At 38.3% G+C, this 10,871-nt stretch overlaps 1 protein-coding gene across 1 annotated transcript in view; it reads right to left on the bottom strand.

The window, feature by feature from the left end:
• Positions 1 to 495: 495 nt before the first annotated feature.
• sh3bp4a (SH3-domain binding protein 4a) overlaps positions 496 to 10,871 on the bottom strand; it is a 36,430-nt gene continuing 26,054 nt past the window's right edge. The window contains exons 4-5 of the mRNA XM_065244626.2: positions 3,845 to 4,033; positions 496 to 1,797 (exon numbers count right to left, since the gene is read on the bottom strand). Of these exons, the coding sequence (XP_065100698.1) occupies positions 1,573 to 1,797; positions 3,845 to 4,033 (414 nt within the window). The 3' untranslated portion in view covers positions 496 to 1,572. The remainder of the gene's footprint in view (positions 1,798 to 3,844; positions 4,034 to 10,871) is intronic.

The following is a 10,871-nucleotide window of genomic DNA, read 5'->3' as shown; positions in this document are numbered from 1 at the left end:
ATTTCATGAACTTGAAAAAAGGTTGTTTAACTTTTAAAGAAACAGGTTTTTGTAAATATCTGCATTTTGATCAAAATGTCTATGGAAAAACAAAGCATACAGCAGGGATTTGACCTGTCTTTCTGTCTTAATTGATTTTAGTAATTGTCGTCTTTATGGACGTAATAAAATTGATTGACTTTATAGAGCACATTTGACTTTCCGCTAGCTTATAATTAATTTAGCAATTTAAATATAGCGTAAATTGATTTTTCACAGTCAGCTCAACTGAAACGCTTAGGGGTGCAGAAAGCTGCGTGCAAACCAAGCAAGCAGAGGTCATGTTGAATTAATATAAACACTGCAACACACACAAACAAACACACACAGTTTATGCAAATTTCTCTCTCAATGCATTAAAACTTTAAGGCACAGTTCACACAAAAATAAAAATTTTACACAGTCATAATTCTGTGTAATATATCTGAATGCACCAAAAACACGTGAACAAAGATCAACTTAGCAAGAAGACACAGCTGCTTTATTGAATCCATGGGAACAACATTGGACAGCATGTATAATTCAATTTCTTTCTAAACAATGAATTATGAAAACAATGCATGGATTATGTCTTACTTTTCAAACAGTCACTGTCAAACATATCGAAGATCTAACACAAATACAGATTTTCCATCTAAAAGATACAGAATATGTAGACACATAAATACACACATTCACTTTTTCCCTACATGTTGATGCTGTTAAAAAACAGCACGGATATCCAGGACTGAATCTGTAAAAAAACGATTATTATTCAAAACATATAAAGTCAAAAAATCAGGAGAGGTACAAAAAATATAAACGTAGGACACTGGTATTCTTTATAATCATAAATAAAAGATCTTGCAGATGAACACAACTGCTTCTCTTTAAATCAAACATAAACACTTACAATTGAAAAACGGATTGATAACTAAACCAACACTTCAATTCAACACCTAAAGTACACGGTGCAATATACAAATGCAAACTTTCTAAAGTGGTGGCCAACTGTCTAAACAAATCATACCCAATCTCTTTCTTTTTACAAAGACAAACACAAAATCTGGCATTCACAGAAGGCAAAATTTAAGTTGGATGATATATAAATCAGATATGTGGAAGGATAATGTTTATAGTTTGGCAATAAAATGCAAACACAGGTGAATGTGACACGTAACAGACCTCCAATACGTTTCTTTTCTGCAAAATTCATTCTTGAAAAACGTTAAAGTGATAAAGTAAAAAATTCATTTGTGCCATCCGGTATAAAAAATATAGATATCGCAAATAACCAGACTGATAAAAACATTTCCAAATTTCCAAAAATAGCTACACTTAAAACACTGTCTGTGTGTTTTGGCTTGATTGGCTTACCACAAGTCATTATATGGACATGAGTGGATACGGGAAGACCCGATGGGCTTCACACTGAGGTAAACTTACAGCTTACTGTAACTTAAAGAAATCAAAGTCCGCCGAAGTGACGTTTATTACAGAAACCTGTCAAATTTCCAATATCGATTGTGGAAATGTGGGTGGAGAGAGGTGGGGCTAGATGGCAAAGTCGTCCTGAGGGGCGGGGCTAAAGGCGGAGCTTCTAAGCATGTCGAGGCAATTAACAAGTATAAGAGTGCCAGTAAGGTGTTTCCATCGTTTGGTTATCGGGTTCTTCATTCGATCCAATCCCATGTGTAGTTCGTGGATGACATCACGGTAACTGTCGCCGATTTGAGCAGCCCACGTTAGCAGGAAATCATAGGCTGGTTTCCACATGGCCTGAGGTGACAAGATAAACAGCAGTCAGAATATGAGCAGTTATCAGATGATCATATCCAAACCAATTCGTGAATTGTACAAAAAAGATAAAGGCCCACTCATATCCCTAATGCCATGGGGTGAAGGTAAACCGCACTAAAAAGTAAGAATGAGATCGTACAAATTCACCACCTTGTAAAATACATTCGAATTCCCGCAAGATTGTGTTGTCATATCCAAAGGTCCTGGGTTTTATCCTAGGGATAGACTTATAAAATTTTAAGTTTTAAGTAGAAGCATGAACTTTTTAGACAAAATATTAAATGTGCTCTCATTTGTAAGTCACTCAGGATGAAGCATCTACTAAAAAATAAAAGTAAATGTTAACAAATTAAAGTGTAGCCTTAGTATTTTTTTAAACACGCTTCAAGTCCCCTTAAACCAGAAATCGCAATTGACTTTACTTTCATGTTGTGATAAGTAAAAGAGAATATCACTAGGAAAATAGTGGGCATGGCTTGTGATTTTTACTGTGCTTTGATTGAATATAGTAATGTACACTGCAAAAATTACTTTCTTAGTAATTTTTGTCTTGTTTTCAGTAAAAATGTCTACAAATTCTTAAATCAAGATGTTTGTTCTTGATGAGCAAAATTACCTAAGAAAATTATTCTAGTTTTTAGACAAAATGTATCAAATTTAAGTGAATATGTGGATAACACATGCAAAAAAATCTGCTTTTAGTATTTAAGTATTTAAGAAAAAAAAAATCACGATTTTTTGCTTACACCTTTGGCAGATTTTTTGCTTGTTTAATCCACAATTTCACTTAAATTTGATTTTTTTTTGTCTAAAAACAAGACTTATTTTCTAAGGTTATTTTGCTCATCAAGTACTGCAAAAAATTATTTTCAAGAAAAATCTTTTCACGATTTTTTTGCTTACCCCTTTGGCATACTTTTTGCTTGTTTTATGCACAAATTCACTTAAATTTTATATTTTTGATCTAGAAACTAGACTTATTTTCTTGGGTCATTTTGCTCATCAAGAAAAAGCATCTTAATGCAGGAATTTTTTGATATTTTTACTTAAAACAAGACAAAAATACTAAGAATGTCATTTTTTGCAGTGTAAGCATTAGGGCTGCACGATGTGAAGAAAAGTTGCGATGTGCGGTGACATTGTTTAATGTTGCGATGACGATGTGAGTTGCGATAAATATTTGATATTTTTTCATGTTTTAGGGGCCATGCACATGTTGCGCCTAAAAACGCGTCGAAAACGCTAGACACGTAGGTTATTGTCACATGATCTGCACGCTGCGCTTGTGTCATTCTGAAAAGTTAAAATGTTTTTGAAAAGCCTGGAAAGCGTTGAAAAGCGTGCGAGTCACGACCGCGGCGCTTCCAGAGCGCACATACTGCGCGCCTACATTTGAAATAATGAACTTGAGCGTGCAATAGACGCAATATGTGAATCACCGCTTCCACAGTACCTGTGTTTGCGGCGTCATCTCTCCTAAATCCAAAATAATTACCGTTTTCCCTTCATTCATCGCGTCAAGGCTGTCTGTTGCGATGCGTTCATCGCGTGAGTTCATATCGCGATGACGATGAAAATTCGATGTATCGTTCAGCCCTAGTAAGCATTTCATTTTGTTAATGGAACTGGCATCCGACTGACAGTTGGAGGGGCGGAGTTAACAGGATGCTCCGCCCAAGCTGTCTTGCTGACATCATCAGAGAATGATCACCAGAGGAGAGCAGAAGTTTATAAGGGGAACACGAATAAAAAAAAGACTTGCATGTATAAATTGTTTGTATTAAACACTGCAATATTGCATTAAAAATAAGTTCATCAGTTTTGATTTCATTGGGACTTTAAGCCTCACTTCATAGCACATCCATCACACAGCAATAAAAAGACTGGAATCATTTTGTTAAATGCAGTTTTAATTACAGTATCATCACAATAAAATAAAATACCGGTCATTAATATCCCTAGTACGCATCCATGCAGTTTCATAATGGCCTTGGAAGGGATGTTCTGTAAATGTGTTTTGTCTCACCTCGCTGTCTACCACACCGGTTTTGTCTCTATGTGGAGCTTCGTAAGCCTCCATTTGTTGCTTGGATACGTGGGCGAGTTTTTCGGCTAGCTCTCTCCAGCGAGGAGCAACCTCTACTGCTGTCGTCAGCAACACAAAGTCCATAATGAGACGGGCCACCAAACCCTGACAGTCCATTTTCAACAGAGCCTAAGAGAGAGAGAGAGAGAGAAACAAGATGTTTATTTCACATGTAAACCGTAAAACAAGTATGGAAAACGATAAAAGTACGAACATGCATACTGATAAAACGCGCTCATTAAATGCACTGTAAGATAAAAGCATCCACCAAATGCATAAATGTAACATAAAATACTTAAAATGTAAAAAGCGCATCCTTAATTCATTTAATATATCTATAAAGACAAAAAATAAAGACACAAAGATGAAAAAAAAACACATCTACTTTAATGTATGTGTGTTTTTAATTTATATCAGTCATTTTAAATATTATGCATGTTTTATGGCCAGCAACAACAGCTGTGATTCTGCCCTCTGGCCTGGGATAAAACGTTCATTTTATCTCATAATGACAATGTAATGTAACCCATAAAGAACTTCATTAGCTTAATAAGACATTGTAGATTTATGCAGTGATGTCTGGGGGTCTTCAATGCATGCAAATAACCAGAATGTTGGGCTTTCATTGTACCATGTAACACTTAAGATGACATAAGGATGCATTGTAAATGGATTTCAGTACAGTGAGAATTGATGTGGGTTATACTTGCACACAAAACATGCTGGGCTCATTAAAAACAGAGAGGCCGATAAAAATGACCATGTGCATACAAACTGCAGGAAGAGCAGACAAAGCACACTACAGTATATAAAGTAACCTTCCCATTTGTATGAGATAAAACCAAATTGGATATGTATGTTATCCTAGATATCCAGACGTTAAAGTTGTACAGGTAATTGAGACTAAATATTGAAATGTTGTTCTTTCTCCTCATAAGTCTACGGCCACCGAATGATGAAATCCTTCAAAGAACCCATCCGACTTTATTTCCCGCCCCACACACGCATACAGACATGTTTGGAAAGGGACCCCAGGGGTCCCAAAGAATGAAGTGGTAATCCCCTTCTTTTTCATGCTTGTTGTTGTAGAACGAAGGAAATAGAGGGAAGAAAATAAAACCCCGAATCTCCGCGCGGTGATAAGATATATACTTATGTGAACTGCCGCACACATTACATCTCCCTGTTGGGTAAATAAACTCAATGACTTCCTTTCATTGCCTCATGGATACGTTCAGGGAGGTGGAAACTTCCAAAACGAGAGCATAACTTCAAGTCGTGGACAGAGCGACTCCGGAAACTCTGAGAGGACTTGAGATTTATTATTCAGGAGCAATGGGAATGCTTTTGTTTAAAGGATGCATAAATATTGTTTAGCGTCTGGCAGTAAAACGACTTAACAGCTTCACTGTAGATCTAAAATGGGCATTCATTCATAAATGGCAGCTTATCAAAAGAAATGCTTAAAGAAGAATTTCCAACGCTATCTCACGGGAATTCGTACATATTTTACGAGTTGGCTAAGTCGTATTTATTCATACGACCACATTCGTAAGTTTTTGTACGATTTGCCTTGACCCCTGTGACGTTGGGGTTAGGGGTTGGGTTTCATTATTGTTTTTTCATGAGAATTGTATGTTTTTGCACAATTAACTTTGAATTAATTAAAAAAAATTACGAATTATCGTGAGATCAGGCTGGAATTTCTCTGTTGAATTAAAATGACAGTTCACAACAGGGTTCACAATAGACGCGGTAGAGGCGGCAAATGCGAGTGATTAACATGTTAAGTCAATGCAAAGACGCGAATAGGCATCCTGTGGCGCTGTACGTTCCGCACGATTTGAGTGTTGCCGCGGGAAATGCGCAAGTTGAAAAATATGAACTTTTGGGGATTTCCGCACCGCGTTAACCAATCAGGACCTTGCTGTAGTTGTGACGTGTTTACAGGAAGCGAGTGGAGTCTTAGCGGAGTCGCAGAAGCCCCTCCCATGATGCAAATATTTTCGCGTGAATGTCTCAAATGACTAGAATTTCACACACGTGACGCGAATGAAGCGAGTAAACCCAAAATGTTCAAGCGTCCAATATCGCGTTTTTGCCGCCTCTACCGCAGCTGGTGTGAATGCACCATAAGACATCTGTTATCTCCAAAACTTCTTTCCCTATTGCAGTATAGTAAAAACATCTGGCTGTATTCACATTGCATTGCATTTTTATGTTCGGTCTGCATAGATTTCCATGTAAATACAATATTTACTATTAGGACAACGGCATTCGCATATTTGTTATGATGATTTCTTTACCTACAGGGTGCAAATGGGCTTCGCATGGGCGCGCTGATGCAATTTCCATCTATTCGGTTTTCCCCAGCATGTCTCACATTTATTTCTGCATGTTTTAATTTGATTGCCAGTTGATTCTTGGCTGATCATCCGGTCAAACGCCTTCACTGCGCTCCCGCAAGGGTCTGCCGATTCTTGACATTTGGGATGGCAAAATGTCACCATCATTAGGAGATCAAAAGAGTACAGCTGAACATGGGCGAGTTTCTTCCCTGCCAAACGGCTTTATTATTTATTTTCCTTGGAAGACTCATATCAGCACTGTCTGAGGAATTGAACAGACTTGCAAAATAACCCACCAACTAACATTTAAACACGGCTGCTGAAGCAGGCGTTTTATTGGTCAGGGTTTAGATTAATCCAGGACTAGGCCTTGGTTATATTAGGACATTTAAGTAGTTTTTACAAAGAAACTTGCATGCGAAAATCCAAAGTTTGTTTTTACAGAATCCAACCAGGCAGGAAGATTTTTGAATCTGAACAATATAACAAAGGACTGTGTACAATATTCATTACTTTACCCTTGGCAAGACAGTCTGATAGTAATTCCCTCCATAAATCAGACTCTAACAAGCTTATACTTAAAGTACAAAAAACACAACTGGATTAAAAATGGATGGGTAATTTATTGTTTGTACGTGTCGAGTCAGGGTCGGATGTCTATTTCCAGAGTTGGTCCAGAGAACTGGCGAGGTCTGAAGTGAGTTGTATTTATGTGTGTACTTCCTGAAACTGCATCTTTGTGACCTCAGACCTGACATGAGGTCATGAAACACTATAAACAATAAAGAGTTAGAGATTTTACAGTCTACACTGTGTCTTATTGGCAAGAGTGGTCAGTCCCAAAACCAAAATATAAATGTTTAAATGCGTAACGGAAATAGACACACAAGTAAACGTCTGCTTAAAATAAAAATAAACAGACTACAATATGTCTGTTTGATTAAAACCTGACTTTGAATAACATCTTCGCCCCATTTACATTCTTCATAATATTTACCCAGATTCCAAACAAAGCCATTGTACTGAAAAGTCCCGTGTCTGGAATGCTGATTGGAATTTCTAAATAACTTCAAGAACTAAACAAAAAGGATTCTTGGATTTTTTAATATAGGAACAGGATCTCAGGCATGATTGGAATTCTTGTGCTTATCAATCAGGAAAGGCCCCACAAAAGGAATGTTCCGGAATTAGAACACGGAACATTCCAGAGGCCAGGGGGCCACCTGTTCAGAATATGACCGTATAATGGGACTACACTGCTGAATCAGGTATCATAGAAAGGACAACAGGGCAAACTAATTTATCTCGAAGAGCTTTCAAAAGAGTACAATGCAGATACCAAGCTCAAACATCCAGACTGTTAAAATCAGCTCAAATATTGGCTGTACATTTCGAGTTACTATTTTAAATCTTGGATATTGTAGAGTTACTTTAACTTACTGAACTTGCTTTACTTTGGTGCGTTACAGTATTGTAAAAACACTGTCAAGTAAAATTTTCATGACATTTTTACAGTACCAAAATGACATGAAGACAAGGGTATAAAGTAGTGTCTGTACTTTATCATAATGTTTTTGCTTTGCAAACTTTTACTTCACTACATTTTGATGCATAATAATGTACTCTTTAGTTTACAGTTGATGATGATGCGCCGCGTTTCCCATTAAAATATTTGTCCGAAATCGATTCTGAACCGCAAGGCTCTGATTCTGTGTTTCATCCACAACTTGTGTGTGTACTACTGTTCTAAGTCCAAAGCAATCTAAAATCACTATGAGTCTGAGTTGTTTATAACGTGCGTTTTATCATAAAAATACCTGAAACAATTTGAAGAACAGCAATATCCTCCTTCGTCAAAAAAAGAGCATGCCAAACCAACAGATTGCGATTTATACCCAACCATAAAGCCATGTTGGCCAATCAGAAGCCATTGCAGAGTCTCGGCACGAACAACGTCACACGCCAAAAATCTGCGACTGGTGTCTCTGAAAATCTTCACCCTAGCATTTTCAGTCACCTTACATTTTTTTTATACTCAACACACGTCAAAAATGACGTTAATGCGGAGTGGGCGGTCATGCGCGTTGGGTGCGTGAGACCCTATTTCGCGTGGAGGTATGGACGGCAATTTTTGTAACCGCGCAAACCTTCTCTGCATCCGAAAATGACCGACCTCAAGGCGATACTGTCCAGGCAGGCAAACCCTTGACGTATCTCTTTGATCAAATGATTGTTGTTTTATTCATGTTCTCATATTTATATATCAAGGTCAGATGTTACAAGCAGCACCGGGGTGGTTCCAGCGAACGGCAACTTGTTTTTGGACTCGATTGCTCGCGTTGCCCACTGTCTGTTCAAACTATAAACGCCTTGTCCGTTTGTGCGATCAACGGAGGCTCATGTTGTGGACCAAAGCGCGAGTGTAAACAAACCTTTATACTGCATTTGTGTGTGGACGAACAGTCAAACCACATAGAAAAAGCTACATTTTGAAAATACCCGTTTACGTGCAGACAGGGCCTACAGTTGCCAGGGTGACAGAATTTTCCCACCGGTTAATCAGCACGTCACAAACCCGGTGATCCCGGTATCACCGGGTGGGAGGGGCTTATAAATGCGCATTCAGATGTGCACATTTTGAATTACGCAACTGTTTAAATGCAGTGCTTGCGTATGCTGCATTAAATCGCGTATGAATTTGCTTGCAATGTGAGTGCAACAGCTGGTTTAAGTGCTTGAGTCAATGTGCGCAGGTGATTCTCACAGAACCCACCAGTCCCAAGCAGAGCAACCGGCTACTTCTCCATAAATCGCTGTATGAATAATGGGTTTATTATTTTTCTTGATGAAAAACACAACGACAAAAAGATCTCACTTATATTAAACATCATTTGATCGATTACATTTTCGATTCTAAGGTCACGATTCGATTCGATTCTAGATTTTTACTTTTTTTTTTTTTGAAAGATAAAACATGATATGCCTTTATTATTATTATTATAGTTTCACATTAACACGCACATTGCGTTCTTTTCCTCACATGGGGGTTTGTGGGCTTTACTTTACGCGAGAGAGCTTGTAGAGAGAGGATTCCTTCTTGCATGCACATGGACTTAATGCGCGCGTCTTGGACTCCTTCTAGCATCTGAAATAAAACCGGTGCGTCATAAGCAGCTGCGCTTCTCTCTGTCTCACGTGCACGCGCTCTCGCATCTGTCCAAAGTCTAAACATAAACTAAAGTAGTAATCCTTACGTATTTGTTCAGTTTTATGCGTTTCATGCGAGCTGAGGCAAACTATCCCTTTTGTTTAAAATATAACCCGGTGCATCTTGGCGGGTCTCTCGCGCACGTGCAGAGAGTTGGGCTTTGTCCGAAGGCAGATCACTAGGTAGTAATCCTGTTTATGATATTTATGATTATTACAAGGAGTTGTAGCAATACATCCCTCATGTTTAAAATACAAATCGCGTTCCGCTGGACCCATGTTTTTAAAGGCACCTCTGAGAGGTTTATTTTCCCCCGCTTGACAAGCCGACCGGACGTGACAGGGGCGTGGCAGCATCGACGTTCCCATTTTTTTTATTCGAAATTCAAGGTTGTGACTTAATTTCGATCGATTTCGATTTAAAATTGAAATCGTGACACCCTTAATATTATAACAAAAACGAGTAAGCACGCGGCTTCTGCCATCGTCTGGTCAGTCAGCTTGCCTCGCACACTCTGGCAGAAATAAATGAAACCTGACACATGCTGCTCTGTGATGTGACGCGCATTCAGCTCCGATGAATTCAGGCAGCAGACACATTCAGTTCTTAGTGTTTGCTCTCTCTAACGAAACTAAATGATTTAATTACACGAAAATATCAAAACGACGGTGAAAGACGGTGTCGCGGTGGGCAAGTGATCTAACCGGTGAGAGGCTGAAGCACCGGTTATCACTGTTTCACCGACTATCGCGGCAAGCCTAACAGGGCCTTGCTCACCCTCAAGTTGTTTGAAAATGGAAGTCATGGTGCTCCTGTTTCCTGATTCATTTGCAAAACAAAGTAATTTATACAGATTTCGAACAACTTGAGGGTAAGTTAATGACAGAATTTTTAATTTTGAGTGAACTGTCTATATTATACTCTGATAAAGTACAGATACTTAAAAAATGTACTTGATTAAAGAATAAATATGACTGGATGATCTCTGTCTAACCCCTCAGGTTAGCCCCAGTTTCCTGTCACATACTTTTTATAAATTACTTTTCATAAAGTCTAGTTTTAAGAATGAGAACACCACCATTTTCCATCAAAATGTCAATAACGCAGAGTAGCCCTTAGCTAGCTTTCCATCAAACCTAAACCTCTTGATCTCTTGCTTCAGACCTGGAAGTAAAATGGAAACCGATTACAGGTTTCAAAAGAAACATTACAATCACCAACGAAACCCATTGAATCATGAATGTGACAAAAGCATTGAGATGTCCATTCACCCTCTTTACGATATTATCGGCCACTTTCTCTGGAGACAAGCTGACAGGAATGACGGACAGGTGGAATTGACCTGAGTTTAGAACTGTGGCAGCAGATGTATCATTTAAAACAGTTTAGTGATGTGCCTTCCTAGTTCACA

Source organism: Paramisgurnus dabryanus, chromosome 24 (genome assembly GCF_030506205.2).
Source record: "Paramisgurnus dabryanus chromosome 24, PD_genome_1.1, whole genome shotgun sequence".
NCBI classification, from domain to species: domain Eukaryota; kingdom Metazoa; phylum Chordata; class Actinopteri; order Cypriniformes; family Cobitidae; genus Paramisgurnus; species Paramisgurnus dabryanus.
The sequence above is the reverse complement of the archived record's forward strand: the minus strand, read 5'-3'. Positions and strand labels throughout refer to the sequence as shown.